The sequence below is a fragment of the Podarcis erhardii genome, assembly GCF_964252035.2.
Source record: "Podarcis erhardii genome assembly, chromosome: 14".
Taxonomy (NCBI): Eukaryota; Metazoa; Chordata; class Lepidosauria; order Squamata; family Lacertidae; genus Podarcis; species Podarcis erhardii.
In genome coordinates, this window is record NC_138503.1 from 25,064,078 (window position 1) to 25,089,404 (window position 25,327).

The 25,327-nt window shown below is 46.5% G+C and overlaps 1 protein-coding gene across 6 annotated transcripts in view; it reads right to left on the minus strand.

The window, feature by feature from the left end:
* Window positions 1–25,327, minus strand: part of CHD2 (chromodomain helicase DNA binding protein 2) — a 70,486-nt gene that overhangs the window by 30,563 nt on the left and 14,596 nt on the right. For 2 of the 6 annotated variants that reach the window (XM_081838655.1, XM_081838654.1), the window contains exons 3-18: window positions 22,379–22,598; window positions 21,145–21,231; window positions 20,425–20,490; window positions 14,670–14,731; window positions 12,233–12,358; window positions 11,444–11,593; window positions 9,627–9,760; window positions 8,695–8,920; window positions 7,137–7,237; window positions 6,828–6,872; window positions 6,515–6,690; window positions 5,747–5,871; window positions 4,079–4,295; window positions 2,969–3,058; window positions 1,701–1,891; window positions 268–456 (exon numbers count right to left, since the gene is read on the minus strand). In XM_081838655.1, coding sequence (XP_081694781.1) covers window positions 268–456; window positions 1,701–1,891; window positions 2,969–3,058; window positions 4,079–4,295; window positions 5,747–5,871; window positions 6,515–6,690; window positions 6,828–6,872; window positions 7,137–7,237; window positions 8,695–8,920; window positions 9,627–9,760; window positions 11,444–11,593; window positions 12,233–12,358; window positions 14,670–14,731; window positions 20,425–20,490; window positions 21,145–21,231; window positions 22,379–22,598 — 2,205 coding nt within the window. Of the gene's footprint in view, window positions 1–267; window positions 457–1,700; window positions 1,892–2,968; window positions 3,059–4,078; window positions 4,296–5,746; window positions 5,872–6,514; window positions 6,691–6,827; window positions 6,873–7,136; window positions 7,238–8,694; window positions 8,921–9,626; window positions 9,761–11,443; window positions 11,594–12,232; window positions 12,359–14,669; window positions 14,732–18,178; window positions 18,294–20,424; window positions 20,491–21,144; window positions 21,232–22,378; window positions 22,599–25,327 lie in introns of those variants that run through there. The other 4 variants (XM_081838657.1, XM_081838656.1, XM_081838659.1 and 1 more) reach the window with 3 other exon arrangements.

Genomic DNA, 25,327 nt, shown 5'->3' on the forward strand with positions numbered 1-25,327 from the left:
TGCAACAGGGAACCTCCTGCGGGTAGCTAATGCTACTCTATCTTTGCATCAGGAGGGAAACAAATACTCCAAATCACATTCAGAGATGGGGAAAGGATAAGTCACACAGAGATACATCAGGCAACCTCTTCGGGTTGTGGGGTGATACTGGGGTTCACAGGGGCCTTTATCTAATAACCTTATTCCCCATGGTGCATTGAGGCGTACTGAGAATCTTTCTTACAGCACAGCCTCTGGGAAGTCCTGGCCGTGACACCAGGCACCTACTTGTAATACTGTTTCTGCAAGGCAGACATCTCCACCCGCAGGATCTGTTCCACTTTGGCAGGGAGGGACTTCTCCACGTCCTTCTTCACTCTGCGCAGGAGGAATGGCTCCAAGACTTTGTGGAGGCTCTGGTAGCCATTCTCGCGCCCTTTCCCATGGTCGTCTTCAAAATCTTCCCACAACTCAAACCTGACAGTGAGAACAGGGCACAAAAAAGGGACGGTGAAGATGAGCTGGCAGGACTCCCTCTTCCTCCTCTTTCTGACCCACCCACCCTCAAAAAATATCAAAGGCTACCCAAATTCTGCACTAGTTTGCAGGTTCAGAACAGAATTGCTTTCTAAACCATCTGCAGCAGATTCTCACTTTGTGTTGGCAAGGAAGGAAAGAGGCTGCAGGGTGAAGATGAAAGGGGCAGGTGCTGGGCATCCTCCCGGAGTCTGCACACTCACATATATGCACGCTTGTACTCACAGGCACACAGACTTGGATTCACACTCACCTGGGCACATGCTCACACACACACCCATGTCCATGCATGCATTCACACTCAGCCACAAACTCCTATGCCATTTTCTGTGCTTGAAAGAACTGGAGCTCTGTTGAGTACATTTGCATCTCTCTCTTTTTTTATCTTATTCTCTATTTTTCTTCTGCTGCTAATCATGGGGGGCAAGGGGCAAGGAGCTCTGTACAGAGCTCCCTGCCCAGCCACTGGCAATGTCCTTTCAAGCCAACTCTTTCTGCATTAAGGACTAGAAGCATGCAAGTACGTTTACGAGCACAATTCAAAGTGTTGGTGCTGACCTTTAAAGCCCTAAACGGCCTCGGTCCAGTATATCTGAAGGAGCATCTCCACCCCCATCATTCTGCCCAGACACTGAGGTCCAGCGCCGAAGGCCTTCTGGCAGTTCCCTCACTACAAGAAGCCGAGTTACAGGGAACCAGGCAGAGGGCCTTCTTGGTAGTGGCACCCACCCTGTGGAACACCTTCCCACCAGATGTCAAAGAGAACAACAACTACCAGACTTTTAGAAGACACCTGAAGGCAGTTGTGTTTAGGGAAGCTTTTAAGGTTTGATGCATTACTGTATTTTAATATTTTGTTGGAAGCCGCCCAGAGTGGCTGGGGAAGCCCAGCCAGATGGACGGGGTATAAATAATGAGAAAATTATTATTATTACTATTATTATTATTATTTTCACTTTTGACCATAGGGTCTAGAAGCCCTTTCCAAAAAAGGAACAAAGGAAGGAAGGCTTAAGAGACTGCTCAGAATACCTATCCCTGCACTTTTGGTGGCTCCCTCTGCAACATCTCATAACACCCCCACAGCTTCTTCCAAACTCTCATGCTCCTACCACTCTGCGCCCTTTGTGCTCCATTTGCCCTGGAGGCAGATGTAACTTTTGATGCATAGTAAGGAGGCTTACTTCTCCGGCATGATAAAATGCAGCAGGGACCAGAGCTCTTTGAGAGAATTCTGAAGGGGCGTCCCAGTGATGAGCAGCCGGTGGTTCGACTTGAAGTCGATCAACGTCTTGTACAGCAAGGAGTCGTCGTTCTTCAAGCGATGCGCTTCGTCCACACCCAAGAAGGCCCAGTTAATGCTCCCCAGAACGGTCTAGAGCAACACATCAACAAGGTCTTTTTCAAACCTACTAGCTCTTCTGGCAAGCTCTTTTCTACATCTGCCAAAGGAACTCTGCACAGAAAATCGCAGGCCCCATCTCCATTTAAAGCACTATGATACCACTTTAAACAGCCACAGCTTCCCCCAAAGAATCATGGGAGCTGTAGTTCGTGCTGAGAATTGTGAGGCAACCCCTACTATCCTCACAGAGCTACAATTTCCAGAACGGTTTAACCATCAGTCACTCTTCCTGACTGTTTAAAGGGATAGGATACTGCTTTATAATGCAGGTGGGGCCACAGTGTGTTGCAGAAGTTTCTGGGGGAAGTTCTAGGCTACACACTCTGCCCACATACCAACAGTTCTATCCTGCTCTGAATTGTCTACTCTGACTGGTAGCAGCTCCTTGTAGTCTTGGGCAGAAGGAAAACTTTCCCATCCCCTGCAACAAGCTTGTTGCAGGAATTGAGCTGGGGATTTTCTGCACGTAACTCATCTGCTCTGCCGCTGAGACCTGGCCCCCTTCCCATTTCAGGGAAGCTGGATACCCTCAAGCACATGAGCACTCTCTCCCCTTCCAGCATATTCAGAACTGTACTGCCTCAGACGGCAGCAGCAGAGCAGAGCCATCGTGGCTGGTTGCCTTATCCTCCATGTCTGAATGGCAACTTCAGAGCAGGGCAAAACTTAAGTGCTGTGTCTCTGGGAGCAAGGAGGAGATCTATGGCTACCTCATGGTGCCTTGAGGGACACAAAGCAAGCAAGTCGCTTTTCCCAGAGGGTACTTGGCCCCCCAAGTATTGCAACCCAGGAAGGAGCTGCATGGAGAGAAGGAAGCTGCGTTAACAAGCCAGAGTCCCTTGTGGCCCAGAAGACCCAGGTTAAAATCCTTGCTCCGCAATTCATTTAACATGCCCTGTTTTTAAGCTGAAGATGTACCATTGAACACAGACGTTTTGCAAGAGGAGAGCCAATGAAAACAAGGAGGAGGTTCTTGTCACCAGTGGTATACGAAGGAGTGCCCATTTCCAAGGAGAAAAACAGTCCTGCCCTTGTCTATGCAATCACCTTGTCCTTCAGGAGAATCTCATATGTTGTGATGAGCACGTTGAACTTCAACCGCTTGGTCTGCGCATGGATCCACTCATACTCACGGATCTGAGGAGGAGGCAAAAGTTCAAGCATGAGCTTCATTTACAAGGCATGTTCTTAGACGGAGGTCTTTGCTAGCTCTACCCAGAGAGGCCAAGGATTGGACCTGGGATGCAATGCAGCTGCTCATCAGTGTGAAAGGAAAGCAGTGCTAGCATGATACCGAATTGGCCCAAATATAAGCCACGCTTTTTTTTCTTCCAAATTCCAACCGTGAAATTAAAGTGCAGCTTAAATTCGCGACCTTACAAAAATGGGCTTTTATGATATCACTGCTGAAACAGACATACGGTAAAACGGAACAAAAGAAATGCTTTATTGCCGGTTTGTGAGCTTGAGACTGTTGTGAAATTAACCCGTAGGGTTTTCTTCTGCATTTGCCATTTACGGGTGTGAGTGCCTGCGGAACTGTAGCAATTGAATAGCGATTTGCGATTTTAGCGATCGTACGATCGCTTTTGCAGGTTTGCAAGATCAAAGGCTTAAAATTGGCTCGGAGTTACAATTCTACCAACCACAGCAATTTTCAGCCTGTAACCCAATTTTAAGGGAGCGGCTTATATTCAGGTTGTTGTCTTTTTTTTTTTTCCCCTTGAATTTTAAAGGTGCAGCTTATTTGCGGGTGTGGCTTATATTCAGGCCAATATGGTAGTGAGGAAAACTAATGCAATATTCCCCACATTTGAATGTATGCCAAGATTTCTAGTGGGGCTTCAGCACTTTCTTACAAATATGAAGAATACAAATAAGGAGAAAAGAGAAATAATGATTGCACAGTCAATATAGGCTTGCCCTGGGGAGGACGATTCAACATTCACTTTGCATTACTACTTCTTTAGAAAAGCCAAACACATTGGCATGAAACAGTTTGTAGTTTTTACAAAAGTAATTATCTGTTCAATGCAATGCCAGCCCAGTCCTTCAGGAATGCTGAGTTTTTTTGACCCTGTGTTTGCAAAACCCACCCCGAGATACGCTCCCATTTGCACGTTCTCTGTTAACCCAGCTTCTTGGGCTGTAGCTTACAGCGTTCCTGCTCATCTGATCTCCGATATAGACAACCACATTGATCTCCGGAGCCCAGATCTCAAACTCCCTCTGCCACGAGGTCAGCGTTGACAAGGGCACCACGATCACGAAGGGGCCATACAGCTGGTGCTGATGGAAGAGGTAGGAGAGGAAAGAGATGGTCTGGATGGTCTTCCCTAAGCCCATCTCATCTGCCAGGATGACGCTGTTGCTCCTGAAAGGACACAGGAGAAGAGAGGAGGAAACGATCAATGCCCACGACTCACTGGTCAGCTCACATTTCCAACGCATTTCTGGTATAAGCCAGAAGGTTTATATGGCTTCTTCATGCATGCCATCCTAATCAAAACATTGTCCTACTTATTTTCCTCTTTTAATTCAGATTTACCATTTTCGTGGAAAATACAGAAAGGGTTTTTTGTTTTAACCCAACTCTGCAGAAACATTTTGATGAGGACAACATCGTGTGGATACCACAAGAATCTTGCACACATGAGTAGCAGCGTAAAAGAATCCGAAATAAATCCACCAACTGATTCCTATTGATGAAGCCAATAGCCAGAGGAGCCATTTCTTGCTTTCCAGGAAAGGGAAAGTGGGAGGGAAGAGATTTTAGCAGGGTCATGGTGAGGCTTCCAAGACCTCCACAAAGTTATATTAAAGATTGCATTGCAAAAATGCAAAGTACCTTAAGAACATTCTTTTGGGAATAGCCTGCGTTTCTCATCAGATGAAACAGTATATTAGTATTACAGATTTGGGGGAAGAGGGCATCTCCCTTTAAGAGCATGTCTCATGCTTACTTTTAAAAAAAACACCTTTTAACAACTAATGTTAATGTTCTCAGCAAAGGTCAAAGTCTCCTTTTCTTTTCTTTTTTAAGAAAACAGATTTGCACATTTGGCAGATACTTCTAGTTCATTTATTAATTGCTTTTTTATCCAAACGATCCTGCAAAGAGCTCAGGAAATGGCAGACACTTCCCATTCACCTCCAACAATTATATCCAAAAAAACCCAACTCTGCTCAGTGGGCAACTATTAAAAAAAATTAAATGGGCCCCAGTCACTGAATATACAGAAGCAGTAGATTTTTCAGAAATGTACATGCTTCAGAAGGGTAATCGCAAAGGAAGCTGACTATCTAGCTCAGCATTTGTCTACATCAGGGGTGGGGGATCTTTTTCAGCTGGAGGGCCACACTCCTTCATAGCTAACCTCCCAGGTCCGCATGCCAGGGGCACAACAAAAGGTGAAGTTAAGTGGACCATAGGCATGGATAGGAACACATCCCAAATCTGGGCTTTGGGCTGTAACTCTGTGTCAAAGCATTTGCTCTGCATGCAGAAGGTCCCAAGTTAAATCCATGCCATTTTCAGATACGGCTGGGAAAGACATACACACACTGTTCTGAAACCCCCAGAGAGATGCTGCCAGTCAGTGTAGACAACGTTGAGCTAAATGGACCAAAGGTCTGACTTAGGATAAAGCAGCCCTCCCTCTGTTCTGATGACAACAGAGGATGCCTGTGATTTGCAGGTGAACCACCACCACCAGCCCAGGTTGAACAACACTAGGGAAAGCCAAGGAAAAGGGTCCCGAAAAGCTTGGATTCACTCTCAAGTTCAAACCCGATCATCCCTCCAGCCAACTTCCTTTCACCTACTTGCACCACGAGTGAGCCAACCAATTGAGGCCTTCCAGCTGGTAGTCTCGGAGCTCCAGGTTCTCACCACCAATGTAAGCTGGCTGTTTCTTCAAGGCAACGAATCGAGGCCTCTGCTTCAGCACCTGGGAAGGCAAGATAATTGACTCTTGGTCAACTGAATAAAACTGAAGGGTTTGAAAGTTGGAAAGGGCAATCAGGTTCTCCATGCAGGTTCTCCAAGTCTTGGTGCTGACCTTTAAAGCCCTAAACGGCCTCGGTCCAGTATACCTGAAGGAGCGTCTCCACCCAGACTGAGATCCAACACCGAGGGCCTTCTGGCGGTTCCCTCACTGCAAGAAGTGAAGCTACAGGGAACCAAGCAGAGGGCCTTCTTGGTAGTGGCGCCCCCCTGTGGAACACCCTCCCATTAGTTGTCAAAGAAATTAACAACTATGTGACTTTTAGAAGAAATCGGAAGGCAGCCCTGTTTAAGGAAGCTTTTAATATTCGATGAATTATTGTATTTTAATATTTTGTTGGAAGCCGCCCAGAGTGGATGGGAAAACCCAGCCAGATGGGTGGGGTATAAATAATAATAATAATTATTGTTGTTGTTATTGTTATTACAAAGAGTGCATCACATAGTTGAAAGGTTCACCAACATTTACGAAGGAAAGCATATGGTTTTTCCAGCTGGCGACTATCCACTGGAGAGAAATCAAATCTATTTTGTGTGTGTGTGTGGACAAAACAAAGTCCAGAGAGGTAAAGGAAAAGCAGACAAACCTTGCAATCCCGGGTGGGCATCGTTTTGGAGTTGTTCCTACTGTTGAAGCTGTCAATGCAGTGTTGGAATTTTTTGCTTATCAAGGCCTCATCCTCCCAGCTGCAATCTGCGTACGAAAGCCCCATCCACTTGCAAAGGTATTCGGGATCAGTGGAGGAGGATTTGCGGTTGTGAGCTACAGGTGTTGAAACAAAACAACAAAACAGGAAAGGCCTGGTGTCATCTTTGACAGGTGCTACCCTACACAAGGCCCCTTCTGAAAAAACTGGCGCCGTTTGTTTCAGTGAAGCCATTAAAAGCGTTAAAAGTTACCTGGAAATTCAGACCCGGGGATTGCCGATTTGCTCGTCTTCACAGCTGCGTATCAAGAACAGAACAGCACCAATAAATACAGCGATGTAGAACTGTGAAGACCATCAAAAGAATGTAAGAAGGGCCCTGAAGATGGATCAGGCCAAAGGGGGCCAATCTGGTCCAGCACCCTGTCCTCACAGTGGCTAAAGGCATCCACTGGATGCTCAGAAGCAGGACTCTAGTGCAAGAGCACTCTCTCCCCACCTGCGACTCTGGTAACTAGCATTCAGTGGCATACTTGGGGCGAACACAGAGCTCTGGACTCACCAATCACTCTCTCCACTATCTGGTACTGTTTGTTCAACTCGGAAGCCAGCTCTTGCTGGCAGTTATAGTATTCCACATCTTCGGGAGTCACCTTTGCCAGCCTGTGCAGGAAAGAGACAGATAAAGGCCCTTTGCAGAGTGAGTGCAGGTAAAAGCTAGAACAGGAGGCTGCCAATGTGCTGCCCTGAGGTGCCCACAAAAGGTCTCCAAACCTAACTCCTCAAAAATCCACCATGTGAAAGAGACTGTTTGCTCTTCCTGCTCAGTTCCTGTTTGCACTGGCTCAAGTCTCTCTTACATTGATCACACACTCTTAAACGTGACCATGTTTCGACTGGGTGCCAAAACTGAACGTCCACCCTCTCTTCTATTCTAAACAGAGAAGAGGAGCTTCTTTCTGTAAGAGCAGTGGCTGACAATAGGTGCCTTTCCTCCTCGCCGATGAGTGTGTTTGATTTGGTAGTCTTGCACCATTTTGTATCCTTCTCTCTTTTTCTGCTCTTTCAGATGTGGCAGCCATCTTGTGTTATGCCACGGCCCCAGAGGAGCCATGTTGCATTATGCCACACCCCTACGGAAGCCATCTTGCATTGTGCCATGCCCCCAACGACAGCCATTTTGTGTTATGCCACACACCCCGTGGCTGCCATCTTGTGACTGGCACCCATGGCACTCCCTTAAAACTCCAAATGTGGACATTGGCCCCCAAAGGTTGGTGACCCTTGAGAGCCAGAGCATCTGAGCGCTATCCTGCCCAAACTATTCCATGAAGATTTTAAAGCCACTTGAAAAGCTGAAGCAGGTTTCAATCAAGAGCAGCGTTCAGAGCCCCAATTTCATATCTGGAAGCGGGGAGGATGTTACACCTACTTCAGGCGTGACACTGAGAGTTGATCCCACAATTCCTCCAAGGGAGCTCACAGCGACATGCAGGCTCCCTGCCCTCCATTTTATCCTCATGTAACAGCCCTGTGAGAAGGGACGCGGGTGGTGCTGTGGGTTAAACCACAGAGCCTAGGACTTGCTGATCAGAATCCCCGCAAAGGGGTGAACTCCCGTTGCTCGGTCCCTGCTCCTGCCAACCTAGCAGTTTGAAAGCACGTCAAAGTGCAAGTAGATAAATAGGTACCGCTCCGGCAGGAAGGTAAACAGCATTTCCGTGTGCTGCTCTGGTTTGCCAGATGCGGCTTAGTCATGCTGGCCACATGACCCGGAGGCTGTATGCCGGCTCCCTCAGCCAATAAAGCGAGATGAGCGCCGCAACCCCAGAGTCGGTCATGACTGGACCTAATGGTCAGGGATCCCTTTACCTTTACCTTTAAAACCCCTGTGAAGCTAAACTAAACCAAGGGATCGTGACTGGGCCAAGGTCACTCAGAGAGCTTCACAGCCAAGTGGGGATTTAAACCTTGGTTTCCCAGGTCCTAGTCAAACATTCTAACCACTACACCAACATGGAAGTGGTGTGGGAGCTCGCTCCGTGTGGCTAGACCTGCATCCTGCTTCGTGCAAGTGTCCTTCCTAGGGAAGAGGACCCCTGAATACAGAGGAGACGTACCACTGCTTGATCTCATCCTCTTTCTTCTTGAAGTTCTCCAGCTTCTTCAGCCCTTTGACCTTCTGCTGCTGCAGGGAATCTTCGCTCTCCCACGTGCTGTGGATGTACGACCAGCCTTTCCACTTAATCAGGTACTGGAGCTCCCCTTCCTCCTTCTCAGGATCAAAGTCGGCACAAGGGTCCCCGTTTGCTTCTGTCGCATAGACAGTGGTGGAAGCGCCAGTGGCTGTCAAAGAGACAGCAGAAGTTAATCAACGTTAGGAAGAGCCCACCGGATCAGGGCAATGGCCCATCTTTGTCCTGCATCCTGTTTTCTCAGGAGTCAACTCAGATCCCTGTGGGGAACCAGCAAGCAGGATGCAGCACAAAAGCACTCTTCCCCCACCAACCCCTTTGGTTTGCAACATCTGGCTCCAACCAGAGCGTAGCCGTTGGCTAGTAGCCACAGAAAGCCTTGTCCTCTGTGCATTTGCCCAATCCACTTCCTAAGCCGTCCAAGTTGGTGGCCATCACGGCCTCCTGCAGAAGCGAGTTTTGCAGTGAGAAAACTTCAAACCTGCAAAAATGCTTGGGAACTCCCTCCCATTAAATACCAGACGGGCGCCTTCTCTGTTGTCTGTTTGGCCCCTTCTAAAATCATCCCAATTTGGTATCTGTCTTTTTCGCAGCCAACTGAAGCCTCTTTTTTTGGCCAGACATTCCAGCATATTGAACAGCTGGTTTTAAGTTTTTTGTTTTATAATTCAGTTGGTTAAATGGCACTGCTGTTTTTTGCGTTTATGTTGTTTTATTGCTGAACGCTATTGCATGGGGGGCTTTTTTTTTCTATCTGTACCTGTGCATCACCCTGTCGGGAGTTGACCAAGCTTAGCTAAATATACCAAGTGAGACCACTGGCACAAGGCAGGTGCCCCCTGCTTATAGACACTCACCTCCTTTCTTGCCCACCCTGCTGTCTATCACTTTCTCGATGGTCTCGCTGTTATCCTGCTGTTCCTCAGTCCCTTCTCCTGTCATTTCAATCAGGTCATCCGAGTCCGTCTCAAAGTCATCGTCTTCCTTATAACTTCGGGCAGGACCAAAAAGGCAACAGCATAAGTCTCTTTCTTTCTTTCTTTATATATATATATATAAACAAATGTGCTTATATTCTGCTGTGCTGTGGGGCTCCAATCCCTCTTGGAGTGGCGAGGTCACAAGGCAGTGCTGGGTTCAACCCCCATGGCTGCTGACATGTTGGGTCCCCTGTCCTATTAGCATGAGAGCACGGCACCCCAAAACGTGCAAGACGCACGACTCACATGAGACTGCGGCACCCAAAAACACTCATTTTTGGGGTGTCACGCTCTTGCATGGGAATGCGCCCCAGGTTTACGCTGAGATGTGTTGGAGGTTATGGTGGCACCATTCACATAACAAAAACGTACAGTCATACCTCGGGTTGAAGTAGCTTCAGGTTAAGCATTTTGGGATTGCATGTCGCGGCAACCCGGAAGTAATGGACCGCATTACTTCCAGGTTTCGCCGCTCGCACATGCGCAGACGCTCAAAATGACATCACATGCAGTCGTGTGTTACGTTCTACTAAGGATGCGAACGGGGCTCTGGAATAGATCCCGTTCGCATCCAGAGGTACCACTGTATAAACATCTTCAAAAGCAGGGGGCCCATGGCTTGGCTTTTGAAAAACAGGGGTCTGCAGTACTTAGCTAACTGGGAACCAGTGATGTGGACAGTACTAAGCTACATTGACCAGTGATCTGACTCAGTGTAAGGCACCTTCCGACTTGATACACAAAACGTTCCCTCAAGAAGCCACTTTTTTTCTTTTCTTTTTTTAAAAATTCATTATGCTTTATTATACTTATTTACAGCTGTACAACATAAACTTGAGTTCATTGTTATGTATAAACTGATACAAAAGGGGGAAAAACTAACATTTTAACAATAAATTTTCTTCCACAGCGTCAGACTTCCCGTCTTTTCCATATTTTGTTCTCTTGAAACCTATCACATAGATTTGTCCGTTTGTTTAGTAATAAAGTACAAATAATTATATCATTCTCTTTTTGTACAAATTATTTACGGAGGTTATTCAAAGGCTATTACAGAATTTAAGTCACAGCAGCTGTTCTCAAGATTTTTCTTGAGAACTTCCCAATTTGAGATGAACTCCTGCTTTGACTTATCTTTGATCCTTCCTGAAAGGTTTTCCAGCTCAGCATATTCTACGTTTCAATAGTCACTCTGATTTGGAGGGGACTTTACCGCTTTTCCAGTGTGTAGCAATAAGTATCCTTGCAGCTATTGTAGCATATAGGGAAACCTTTCTTACCTTCTGAGGAACATCAGGGCCTGTTATACCGAGTAGAAATGATTATTGTTTTTTAAGAAGGGATACCGTTAACGTTTTTTTTAGTTCCGAATAAATATCATTCCAAAATATTTTAATCTTTTTACACACCCACCAGACATGGAACTGGCACCTAGTTCCCCACATCTCCTACAATTTTTTGGGACACTTTTGTACATTTTTGATAATTTTGTACATTTTTGTACATTTTTGATAATTCCCAAGGCGTCAAATACCATCAATATAACATTTTTTGGGAATTTTCTCAAGAGGCCACTCTTAGTAGAGGACTGAAGACAACACAGAGGTTCACATGCAGACACTGGTCTGCTTCTGCCCATATACAAATCTAGAAATGGTCGTTCTCCGTGCACCAGGGCTCCTGCCCGCCATTACCTGACGTTTTTGGCTGCTCTGCGCCGGGTCTGCCTTTTGGGTGCCTCGTCATCTTCGTCATCATCTTCGTCCTCAGACGACTCTGTTTTCCTCCGCCTCTTTCCACGCTGGGGCTTGTGGACCTTTTTCGCAATCGCTTTGCTCGCTGCTCTAAAAAACAAGCATGAAAACAGACCACGGTGTGTATTATACAGACCATGGGATACAAAGGGAGCAGCTGAGCAAGGACAGCCTTTCCCAACCTTGGTGCCCTCTAGAGAAGGCACAGGCAAACTGCGGCCCTCCAGATGTTTGGAACTACAACTCCCATCATCCCTAGCTAACAGGACCGGTAGTCAGGGATGATGGGAATTGTAGTCCCAAACACCTGGAGGGCCAGTTTGCCTATGTTTGCTCTAGATGTTGTTGGGACTACATCACTCATCATCCCTGGCAATTAACTGTGCTGTCTGGGGCTAATGGGAGCCCATCAATTGTTTCCACCATTTTATATTTGTATGGGGTTGTTGTTGTTGTCGGTGGTGGTTCCTATTGAGGGGAGGTGTGTCAGGGAGGAGAGGAGCTGGGGAGAGCAAGGGGGCCCAACTGAAGCAGTTGAGGATAGGGGGAGTTAAGCCCAGTCTCCCCTGGGAGCCTCAAGCCCAGCCAGGGAAGGGCAGGAAATGTTTCATTTCCTGAAGATATGTAGGTCAGGCTGCTTGTTAAAAGAGCCCAGAAGCAGAGTCTATGGGTGGGTGAGGGAAGCATGGAAAACCCAAGGAAGGCAGCACCTGCCCAACCCCTTCTTACCTCCTCAAGACAGGTCTCCGAGCTTTTATTTTCTTCTGCTCTGGTTCGCTTTCTGCACTGGTGCCTTGTTCCTGTCCGTCTTCCTCCTCACCATCGTCCTCAGAGCCCTCCCTCTTCCATCGTTCCCTAGATTTATAAGCAAAACGCCAACAAGGGTTATCATTATAATGTCCGGTTCTGGAGGGAACACACAACATGCCAGGAGCACAAGCACCCCTGCAGCTCTGGAGAAGTTGAGTCGGTGACCCAAGGTCCTCCTTGCTTTGCTCCTTTTTACTGAGATGTGCAACAAAACATTTGCAGAGCCCCTCTCGTCAAATCTGCCAGGATGATCAGATGCGTTTTATGTCCTTTCGCTCCTCTCAGATCAAAAGGCATCTATTGCGCTCGGTGCAGCCAAGTACTAAGCTGCAAGCAAGGGAAAACCCACCAGGAACTGACCCCAGACATTTTTCCTCTTTGGAGTTTGTGATGCGAACAGAGCAAAATGTTGACACTCATTTTATTTCATTCTATGGTGTTTTTTTGTACAGTGGTACCTCCGGTTGCGGATGGGATCTGTTCTGGAGCTCCGGTCGGATCCTGAGGTTTCCGCAACCAGAGGAACCGCTTCTGTGTGTGTGTGTGTGTGGCAAAAACCCAGAAATATACATCCGGGTTTGCTGCTTACGTGTCCTGAAGTTTATGTAACCGGAAGGATACGTAACCAGAGGTACAACTGTACTTGATTTGACTCTTTTTACTCTCTTATACACATTAGGATAATGTGCTCTATGTGCCTCTTGGTCATTACACTAAGAAATACCACTGATATAGAGTTACTGGTCTTCAGCCAGAAGCTCACCACTCACAACTTGGCCTGGGTGGAAGACTGCACTGAAAAACATTACCACCACTCCTTTGGCTAGAACTTTCCCCCTGCCTTTTTTCCTTTTTAAAAACAAAACAACAACAAGGAGGGCTCTTTGCTTTTAGAGTGAGGAAAAAGTTGCATCATCCAAAATTCTCTCTTCTGTGCAACTGTCACACAGAAGATGTCCCCTTTTGCATCTAGAGTATGAATGGAGACCTGTAGCCTTCCAGATATTGTTAGACTTCAGCATGGCCAATGGATCAAAGGATAGTGGGAGCTGCAGCCTGAAAACATCTGGAGGGCTATATGATCCCCCTGCCCTAGAGAAGGAGAGAAAGGCATATAAGGTCGAAACATTAAAAACAATATAGCCCATGTTATAGGCTATCACACCTAAAAATGCTTGACTGGCTTCCCTGCAGAACAGGGGTGACTAACCTATGGTTTTTCAGATGTTTCTGAACCCTAATTCACATCAGCCACAGTCAGCACATTCAATGGCCAGGGGTGATGGGAGCTGGAGTCTAACATCTGGAACAGGGTTTTCCAAACTGGGGTTTCCAGCTGTTTTTGGACTATGATTCCCATCATCCCTGACCATGGGTCCTGCTAGCTTGGGATGATGGGAGTTGTAGTCCCACAACAGCTGGAGAGGAGACCTAAGTTTGGGAAACCCTGATCTGGAAGACCACAGGCTAGCCACCTTTGCTCTGGAGCAGGCATAGCCAAAGTGGTGCCCCCCCCCAGTTGTTGATGGGGTACAACTCCCGCCAGCCTCAGCCTGCATTGCCAATGGTCAGGGATGATGGTAGCTGTAGTCTGCAACCTTTGGAGGACCTGGCATTGGCTACCTCTGCTCTAGAATGCCCCAAATGGTGCTCTAAGTAGGCACACAATTCATATGTGGGCTGCATGAAGAATACGGCATGTGCATTGCAATGCCCTCTGGATGTTGCTGGACTACAATGTCCATCATCCCTGACCACTGGCCATGTTGGTTGGGGCTCATGGGAGTTGGAGTTCAGCAATATCTGGTGGGTACCAGTTTGAGGGAGGCTGTATTAATCTCCGGGTCGTGGGTTTGAGCCCCATGTTGGGCAAAAGATTCCTGCATTGCAGGGGGTTGGACTAGATGACCCTTGTGGTCCCTCCCAACTCTACAATTCTATGATTCTACTATGTTCAAGAGGGATTAACATTTCAAGCATAAAAGGTTGGCAAGAACCCTCCTGAAAAAGGAACTCAGCGAGCACGGTGTTTAGTGTGACTGCCCATGTTTTGTGGAACAGCATTCCTGTTGAGATATGACAGCTCACTCCCAGCCTAGCTGTACTTTCTGGAATCAATGGATGACATTTTTGTTCCAACAGGTTTTCTCAGCTGGACAAATGGGCCTTTGCAATGAGGATCAATTTGTTAGGGTTTTAGTCTTGTTATAAATGCATTTGTTGCTTTTTGTGTTCTTAGCTGTTTTTAATATTCTTATGTGGAAGTCACCTTGAGGTGGTGGTTTAGAATGTGATTAATCAATCATTCAATCATAGTAATAAGGATGCAGAGCTTCACAGGGCCCTCAAAACTTACGTTCTCTTCATTTGCTTTTGGCCTCTTCGTTTGGGGCTTTCGCTCTCAGACTCGCTATTTCCCTTAAACGAAAAAGGAGAGAGGAAGGGGAACCATGAACGAGGCTGGTCGCAGGAGGCCAACCTGGCTGCTGCTGAATGCTCATGATCAGCTAACGGTGGTCGGACATGGAAGTCGTTTACTCCCAAACTGCAAAAGCAGCAACACCAAACTACTCGGGACAAAACGCTATTAAGATGCCCTTGCCTAAGCAAAAAAATAAAAAATCTGCCATTTGGGCATGCACCTTAACGCCTGCAGCCCTGACCCAAAAAGAAGGTCTATTCTGCTACAGGTGCACAAATGGGTGAAGAAGGGAGTACACAGCAAGGAATAAAAACCCCAAAAGGCAAGGAGACTAAAATGAGTAACAGAACAAAACCAAGTGCACAAGGCAATCTATCAATAACTTTCCTGAAATGCCTGCCACTGCTATGGCAGTCAGAAAGGGATGGAGTGGGGACATACAAAGCTGTCTTGAACCGAGTCAGATCCTCGGTCCATCTCATTCAGTACTGTCTGCACTGACTGGCAGCAGCTCTCCATGGTTTGAGGCAGGAAGCATTTCCAGCCCTATCTGGAGATACTGGGGATTGAACCTTGGACCTTCTGCATACCAAGCAGATGATCTACCACTGAGCTATGGCCTTCCCCACGTGTGACTCTGACAACCTCTCTAAGGGGCATGGGTTTCCATGTCTAAAAAAGTTTGTGACAGGCTAGGCTCTAGATCAGAGCTGGCCCGATTCAGCCTCCCAAGCAATTTGTTTCCATTGCATCTCCTCTCTTCTCCAGTAAGAACATACCAATTTTGTCAGTGGTAGCAAAAATAAAAATAAATGCAAAATATCTCCACCCAGTGGAGCACCCTGATTATGCCCCCTCCCCCGTCATGAGATGAATCATTTGATGAGCAAGAGCGAAAAGGAAAAACCCTCCTCAGCTGATCCACAAAGATGAGGAGGGCAGCTGGGTTTCTTGTGTGCTTGTGTGTGAGGTCACATCCATCACTAGCATGTAGCCCCCAAAGGCTTTTCCAAGGCTGAATTTTGTCCCTTGGGAAGAAGAGGGTCAGCCACCCCTCTCCAGAAAGTTCCAACCATTGTTCTGCAGGACCCCAAAGAAGGGGGCATGTGTTACATACAAGTGCGATTTGCAATTAGAAGGCAAAGAGCTTCTCAACAATGGACAAACACACAGCGCCATAGCAAGAAAAAACCCCTAGTTGTCCCAGTACTGGCAAGATCCTTGAGAAAGCAATCAACAACCATGGGGGGGGGAGGAATTGAAGAGGGGCAGAAGCAAGAGTCATACGACAGGGGATAGGGAGATGGTTGAGAAGGGGGTGTGAGAGCTCAGTGTTGTCTCCACGGGTAGGCAGCAGCTCTCTGGGGTTTGAGGCAGGCACATCGGGGGCAAAAAAAACCAAAACAGAATGAAATAGAGCTTTGCAGAGTTCAAAGGCAAGGGAACATGCTTATTCGCTGTCACTTACATCCTTGATTTGGGAGTTGAGCTGCTGGACCCTTGGAGTCCTTTCCAACCTTATGGTTCTATGGCTCTGTGATGTGAACCATTTGCTTACTTTAAGCAACCTTCACCTCCCAAGAACCGCTAATGCTTGACATGTCAGCCAACCCTAAGCAAGCCCCCTTTTGCAAGCACCAACATGCACCAACGTACAGGCCCAGGCTTGTCAACTTCAAGGCTCCCTGCCCCAAAACACGAGGCAGTCCCACCTGCCAGCTACCGATCACCACAAAGCTTCTGTGCTGTGCTAGTGGGCATGTCTCACCCTTCGTTGGCACTCTCTGCTGCAGATAAGAGCCTCCCCAAGCTTTGCTTCAGGTCCTGGCTGTCTAAGGCAACTCCTATCAGGGAGCTGTCATCCAAAATACAGTATCTGGAGGCCAGAGGTTGAACTCAGAGCTTTGTCATCAGGCAAGAAGCCTAGTAGGGCATCTCGTGCCCGGTCTGTCCTAAGATGGCACTCGCAGAATCCTCCCAACCGCCAACACCCACACAAAAGTGGAGGGTCATGTCACTATGGGTGGGGCAGGAGAGGAGATGAGAAGAAAGTGGCAGCCATGTGGCCGGTGTGGACCTGAAAACCATAGAAGTCCTGAGGTCTAATCCAAAACATACCAGCAAAATCAAACCACTGCTAGTGGACATGGAAGAGCTTAGTTTCATTCTGTGGCTTATTTTGGAGAGGGGTCCTGCCAAACCTTCCCCAACATTTGCCTACACACCCGTTGTGTCTATTTCAGACATTTTCAGGCCAAAACAAGAGGTCTCGTTTCCACCCATATGACTCCTCACATGCTTGTAGGTGTTGTCTCCTTCATTTTTATTTTGTGTACATTATAATGAAGAAAAGAGCACTTTTTTTAAATGAAAGACAAACGAGGTAAGACAGCAAGGGATCTTCTAGGGTTACATGGGCAAAGCAGCAGTGGGAAATGGACTGGGAGGGGGCAATTTCAATTAGAAAGTTGCCCAAGGGGGGGAGGTTTAAGTGCCCCTTTTTGTCCTGTTCCAATCAGATAAGGAGACCATCCTGATAGTGAACCTGGGGGTGGGAGACAGCTAAGAGAACACTAAATATGTATTTCCCAGTATCTCATGTATCTATGTCCCAGTTAGAAACAGGTTTCGTGTCTTCTGGGATTATGTGCAAATTGACGCAGGTGAAGGTGTTCCTTCGCTGAATGGTGTTGGTTTAAAAAACATAAAGTGAGACAGAATTCCCAGAACAGCCTAAGAAGAAATGCCTCTTGTTTAGCAACCACAGTGTCCACATGCAGAAATTTTGCATCAGCTCAGTTTAACTGATTTGAACTCCATCCATGGCTGAGGGAGGCTGGTGTAACACAGTGCTGGGGCAAACTATGGCTTAAGGCAAGCGAGCAAGCATGCTGGCGCACAGTGACAAAACTGCAGCCGCTTTACTACTTGCACAGGTCGGGCTTAGCACTATGTCCCAACCCGGCACTGGGCTTTGTGTCGCTCCAAACAAACCACAAGCTGCAACCAAGGTTTGTTCTCGGCTTACTGCTTGTGATTCCTTTGAAGTGAGACCAATCCCGAACCCAGGTTGGGACACAACACTAAGCCAAACCATCACTTGGTGGCAGGAGTGAGGGAGCAGTGAATCTTCCTAACTGTGCGCCAGCAAACTTCCCCATTCCTTGTTCCATGGAAGGAAGCCTCTGTTCCATGTGGTGAGCTATGGGCCTACTCTGCGTTTCCACCTCCATTTCAGAAGGGAAGAGGAGCGTTCTTTTTTGGGTTTTACAATATTGTGTGGTATAAGCAAAAGTTTCCTACTGAACGACACATATGTGTGTATTTTTTTGTTTTTATTTTCAACTCTTTATCTTACAGCATAGCCAATGGCAATGGACAAAATGGACCCAATAGTTACGAGACCACATAATATTGTAAAACAAAAAAAGGACAGGACTTACCTGAGCCCCTAGAGGGAGCTGCTTTCGTCTGCAGCGGAGATCTGAGGTGGGTGTGACATCACCAGCACAGTGCATGCTGGGCCATCGTTACAGAGAGAGCCTAGTATTTGCAGAACTTGGGAAAAAGGAAAACAAAAGCTGGCATAAATGGCATGCTAACAGCCCACTGGATCTGACCTTTCTTGGGGGACGGCGAGGGAGGAACTGTGGATTTTTGTCAATAATGGGGAACCTGTAACTCTCCAGACTTTCTTGGAATCTGCCTCCCAGTAGCCCCCACCAATGTGGATGATGGTCTGTGTTGATAAGAGTTAAGAAGATAAGAAGAACCCTGGTGGATAGGCCAAAGGCCCATCTAGACGAGCATGCTGTTCTGACAGTGACCTATCAGATGCCTTTGAGAAACACACAAGCATGACTTGGATGGAACAGCCCTCTCCACACTTGAAATTCTCAGTAACTGGTATTCAGAGGCATAATGTGGCATCCTGGCCAGTAACCAGTGATAGCCATTTCCTCAATTAATCCTCTTTTGAAGCCATCCAAGTTGGTGGCCCTCACTATCTCCTGTGATAGCAAATCTCATTGTTCATTTTTGTCCTGTGTGCATGGCTGGAAGTCTGGCAGCCTCTGAAGGGCCACAGGCAACCTGATCACCCCTAAAGCAAACAACTGCAATGGTCTGCAAAGTATCTCCTGGCTTTCTCATTTCCCATCTCATAATGGAAACTAGGAAGTTTGGGAGGTGGAGGAGTTGAAGTGGGGGACACACACCATCTGTGATTGTGGGATCACTAAGTATCATAGGACAGGAAGGGAGCAATAATCTGGCCACAGAGTACTGCAGAAAAATGGGTGCCATGGGTGAGTAGTATGGAAACGGGGTGCATCTCTTTGCCAGTGTCTTGAGAGCTGGCTCAGTGTGATAGTTAGGAGACTGAGATTCAAATTCTGCCTCCATCATTAACTCACTCAGTGAGCAAGTCTGTTTTCTCTCATCTGTAATATGGGAGATGAGAATACGGGCTTACCATTACTGTGAAAGTTATAAAACAAAACATGGAGGCAGTTCTAAGGCTTTGGCACTTGGCAGGCAGCACCATTGTAAAGGACGCTTGGTTGCTTAATTACTGTTGTGAGGCAATAAGAGGAAGGGATGTTGGACCACCCACATCTGGGACTTGGGAGGGGGGTCTCCCCAGAGCAGCAGGAAAAGGAGGGGAAGTTGGGTGGACAATAGAGGGGAGCATTTGCTTAAGCACTTTCCTTGCGTCCACACACAAACACACCCCATGCATTACAGAGTAAAACACAGCTGGTATTTGTGGAAAGTGTTGGGGAGTCAAGCGGGAGAAACATTGCAGAATGCAGATATATATACTGTAGGGATAGAGAACCTGTGGCCCTCGAGATGCTGATATACAGGTAGATGCTATTTTGTGTGTGTTCGATTGATGCGCAACCGCCAACACGAACCATGACCTGGAACGCAACTCCCACGCAAACAGGGAATTGCCTGTACTCCAACACCCATCAGCCCCAATTTGCATGGCCAATAGTCAGGGTTGCTGGGAGTTGTAGTCCAGGAGTATATGGAGAGCCACAGGCTCCCTATCCCTAACCTGAATATGCAAGTGTGTGTTTGACCTTATGTGTTAGTATGTGAGTTTGTCCTGATGGACAGATCTTAAATCCAGAAGTGCTTATTATAAAAATGTAAACTGCCTCGAGGGTTTTGGCAGGTAGACTGTATTAAAAGGTAGGAAACAAGACCATCTCTGGCCAACTCTGCACCACCTTTTTTATGAATGTAAGAACAGCCTGGCAGCTGGAACAGACCAACAGGCTATCTAGTCCTGCAACATGCTCTCAGATGCATCTGAAAAGCCTGCAAGCAGGATATGAATGCCACAGCACTTTCCCTCGCTTGTGCACCCCAGCAACTGGTCCTCAGATGCATCCCAGCTTTGACCCTGGAGATGCAACACAAGTCAGTGTGCTATCAAGTTGAACATGGAGGAAAGCCAAATCTAATCAAAACTCAGCTCCGAGTTGGCCGCAAGTGGCCAAGAACAATAATTTGCATTTTGAGACAAAATGCTCAACCGTGGGTGCCTGATGCTAGGCACCTAAATCCATATATAGGCACCCAAGCATAAATGGACCCATTTTCAGAGGACTCCCGAATGGGAGATGCGGGTGCCGCTTATATTTTCAGGTGCTTGAATATAAATTTAGGTGCCTACCTTTGGGTTTCCAACTTGGAGATTTTCAGTGTGACTCTGAACTTTCCTGAGCCTCATTTTCTCCATCTGTAAAAAACAGAAGGCGAAACCACTGCTTACCCTCCTTAAAAATTGGTAGGCTGTGGGGGAATGTTGAAGGGAGGGGGGGAGGAAAAAAGCAACTCACAAAATGGACAGCAAATAAAAGGTCGCAAGTTCCAGAACCACATTGTTCTTAGCAGAATTTGATGGAAGGCAGGGAAGGAGAGAAATGTCACAGCCAACAGATGATTAAAGCCCCAAACTGAGTTCATTTCATACACTGAATTCAAGAGATGACTACAGGTGCGAAAGAGAGGGAAATGATTTAGTGAAATGAAACATCATGCAAACACACACTCCTACATACACACAAAATGAATTCATCTCAATGGTGTCCCTCTTGAGGTTCCAAGCACAGCCGTTCCTGCAATCATTTTCCCAGCATTTACATCACAACCACATCAGACTTCCAATTCGGATTGTGTAACTGGAACTTTTTAACCATAACATTGAAAGTTCAGGGGCGTTCCATGGGCGCTGCTTGCTCAGGTCAGACTGCAGGAATGGCGCACGGCACGTCCAATGGAAAAATGCAGCTGCCATGGCGCCACCTCTGTGTTTCAAAGGCAACACTGAACAGAATGGCTTGGCCATTCCCAATAATGTCTTTCCCCTCCTCTTTATCCTCCCTCCCCTTACCTCTTCATTTATATTAAAGCGCGAGGGCTCCTGCCTGCTTCGGTTCGACCTCCTCACCCCATAAACATCTGGATACTCTTCCCACATCTGCAAAATAAATCATAATCACATTTGTACTGCATCCTTCATCCATGGATTCAGGGCAGTCGACAGATGTTCCCTCTTTCTTATGCTCCCAAGAACTCTGCAAGGCTAGAAGCGAGAGACACCAAAGGCTTCCTCTTGTCACTTACAACCAGGGATCAGTACTCAAAAGAACTTTATTATTATTATTATTATTTATTGAATTTATATACCGCCCTCTACCCACAGGTCTCAGGGCGATTCACAGGATAAAATCAGAATATAAAATCGCAAAGTACATAATCAAAATAAAAACAACAACATGGAGGTTCAACTCCACTATCACGGCCAGTAACAGCTAACATACCAAGGCTTTGTGATTTTGTCCAATCTGATTTTAAAGCCATGCAGATGGGTTGCCTGCCATCACTCATATGCTAAATAAATAATGAATAAACAAAATTATCTTGTGGCAGTGAGTTCCACAGACTGATTACAAGCTCCTTGCCTCTGCCCCTATATTGGTGCATCGCCGGCACTCAAGGATGGCTTGTGGCTTCCAAAAGTGGCAAATGCTTGGCTGCTGTCAGAAGAGGATGCTGGATTGGATAGGCCTTTCGCCTGATCCAGCAGAGAAACCCTTAAATTCGTATCTAACAAAAGTAGGAATAGCATGGAGTGTGTGGATTTTGCAAGCTCACCTCTCCTTCAAGATAGAATTTCCTACAAACTCTTTCTAATTCTGCAGACCTTTAATACATTCCTCATTCTATGTCTTTTCCCTGCCACTTCTTAAATTTTATTTTAACGCATCATGACTAGCTCTTTGCAAACCTTCCAATCAAACTGTCCCTTCTTTTCAGAATTTCCTTCAGTGGTACCAAAGAGGCAACTCAGCCAAATTCCAACGACACACAAAAGAATCCAGAAGGGTACACAATTCAGGCTTTGCCAAGTCATTGCCCTCCAGACCTTTTGGACTACAACTCCCATCAGCCACAGCCAGCAGGTTGACAAAGGCAGATGAATATCAGGATATCAAACCAAAACCTGAAACCCCGGAAACAGAAGACCTTGCAGTAGATGGCAAGAGACCAGGCTGTGCTTTGCCACCTCTGCCAAAGGCTACCCAGCTGAGTTAGACATACCCACCAGCAAGGGAACAACATACTTTTTTGACATCGGCGAGCCTTTCTTTCTTGGATGTTGGTTTCTCCTTGGCTTCCAGAAGCGTCTGCTGAGATTTTGAGCCCGCCGAGCCGCTTTCGGATTCAGACTGGCTTTCGGAAGTCTCCGAGCTGCTGTTGGATTCGCTCCCATGCTCGCTTCCTTGCTCGCTGTCGGACTGGCTGGCCGAGTCAGACCCCGAGGCCTCTTCTGATGCTGAGTGACTTGTGGAGGAAGAAGAGAGGGTTTCATCATTGTCAACCATCTTGCAAGTTCACACACTTAAGACCTGTTGAAGCTGCCCAGAGTGGTTGGGGCAACCCAGTCATATGGGCAGGGTACAAATAATAAAGTTATTGTTGTTATTATTCTTAAGCAGGTGTGAGTCACCTAGTGCGCTTCAGATGCTGCTGGACTACCATAAAATATCAACGACTTCCCTTCTTCTCTTTCCCTGGTTCATTTTGCGTAACATAAATCCCGGCATATCTTATATAAACTAAACCATTCAGTGTATTCCATTATTACATCCATCAAAACTTATTTACACTGTTGAATTTATCTTAATGCTGCCAACGTTTTCGAATGTACACAATTTCCCCCCATATATTCAATAAACATTGTTCAATCTTCTTTAAACCTATGTTCTTCTTGTTCTCTTATTCTATGAGTTAGGTCCGCAAGCTGCGCATATTGCATCATTTTAAGTTGCCATTCTTCTTTGGTATGGACCTCGCTCGTTTTCCATGGGAAAGGCAGTTTTTGATTGTAAACCTGAACTGCTCTAGGTGGCCTTGTTTTGTTTTTGTTTTGCTAAAGTGGGTATAGCATCAAAATATAGTTTTTATTTGCAGAATACAGATAGATATCTTTTCAAAATCCAACACTGCTATGGGTTGTTTCTTTCCAATGTATTTCTCATCAATAAAAATTTGTTGTGGTGCAAGCAATTTTTTTCTCCTGAAAGGGTGGCCCAAAGAGAAAGAAAGTTCAAGAACCACTGCCAACTGCATTTTTTGTGTTGTTGTTTTTTTTAGGGGGAGGGGGAGGTTATAAACTAAGAAATACTTCAAATCCAAAGATTTGTGGCTAAAATACGAAATGGCTTTAAACTGATATCTGGCACAGAGGTTGGAATGTTATTCCAGCAGGGTTTAATACAATATTAAAAAAATAAAATACAAGTTGAATTATTTTAATATGAGAGGGAAAAGGCCAAAAACACAAAATGCATTTCTTTGGGAAGCTGGCAGAGGGCAATATAGAGGTACTCAGGCAGAGAGGTGGCGGGGAGAACAGACACAAACAGCTCCAGAGGCAGAGAGCCAGAAGCCATTTTAAAAGATTCTCTGTTCCTCTCTCCACCATCTTACAGATCTCCCTGCGTTGTTTTCTTCACCAATAACCCAAAGGGAAGAAGTGTGTTGTGAAAAGCACAATTAAGCAGAATGGCCTTTGAAAAACACTTGAGAGGACAGAAGGCAAATTTAAGAAAAATGTGCAGAGGATTCAGACAACTGCCTGCATCACACTAGCTGCTGAACTGGACAGCAGCTATGTATTCACTGCCTGTTTCGGAGCATGGAACAAGGAAGCTGCCTCATACTTTGTCCATCTAGCTCAGGGTTGTCTACACTGACCAGCAGAGGCTCTTCAAAGTGCCAGGAGTCCTGACTCCAGCTGATTAAACAGAGGGTGGGTGGGTGGGTGTTTTTCCTAGTCTACCTGGAGATGCTGAGAATTGGACCTGCAACTTTCTGCACTCAGAGCAAACGCCCCACCAGTGAACTGCAGCCCTTTCCTAGACAGAGGAAGCTGCCTTATATCAAGTCAGATCATTGGTCCATCAACTCAATATTGCCCACACAGACTGGCAGCAGCTCTCCAGGGTTTCAGACAAGAGGGTGTTCTAGGCACCGAGCCTGGGCTTCAGCATGCAGAGCAGCCATTCTACCAATGAACTATGGCCCTTCCCTCCGTTACCACCTCTTTGGGGGAACTAGAGAAGGGGACATTCAAACTTCAACAAATATATGTTCACGAGCCCTCCTCCCAAAGAGTAAAAGGAATAAAATCCCATTTCCTGGCTTTATTGTAATCATCAAGTGTTCTGAACTAACCAGGGGAGTTGCCCCCATGTTTAGTTGCTTAATCCTCAGCGTCTTGACTGATTCAGTTGAGACACAGAATCATAGAATTGTAGAGTTGGAAGGGACCACGGGGGTCATCTAGTCCAACCCTCTGTAATGCAGGAATTTTTTGCCCAAGGTGGGGCTTGCACCCATGACCCTGAGTTTAAAAGTCTCGTGCTCTTTCCACTGAGGTCCCCCAGGTCCCCCAAACTCTCTATATGTAAGGCTGCTGACTTTGACATGAAGTCTCGGGGTCTTTGGAGGGAAAGAGTAAAAGAAGCAATGTGGTTGAGCAGTTGTGTGTTGGAACAAGGAGCAAAGCGAGCAGTGTTCAAACTCTCCATAAATATCCCTGGGTAACACGTACATCTAACCTACTTCACAGGGTTACTGTGAGGATGAAACAGGAGCAGAGGAGTCATGGATGCAGGCAGCAAGGCTAAAGGATGTTACATATCAAAACTGGCAGTAAATAAAACTAGGTCAGGGGCAGCCCATGCAGTGAGCGCCAGAATGTTAGCACTTAAATAGAGAAGAAAACCTGATAACTGAGGAAAATGAACAAAACAGTACAATCCGAGGAGAAAGGAATAAGAGATTTTCTTTCTTAGTTCAGGTATTTTACATAGAAGGAAGGTACTCAACCAAAAGTACAGAGGTAAAACTCCCTCAGAACTATACAACCAATCAGGGCACATGCTACTACAGTGAAGATCATGCAACTCTACCTGGTTGCTAAGCAACACCTCTGCTGCCACCCCTTGGCTAGTTGACAAATTAACAGAAGTAACCCTTTAAGGTGCACACTGAATGATCCTGGC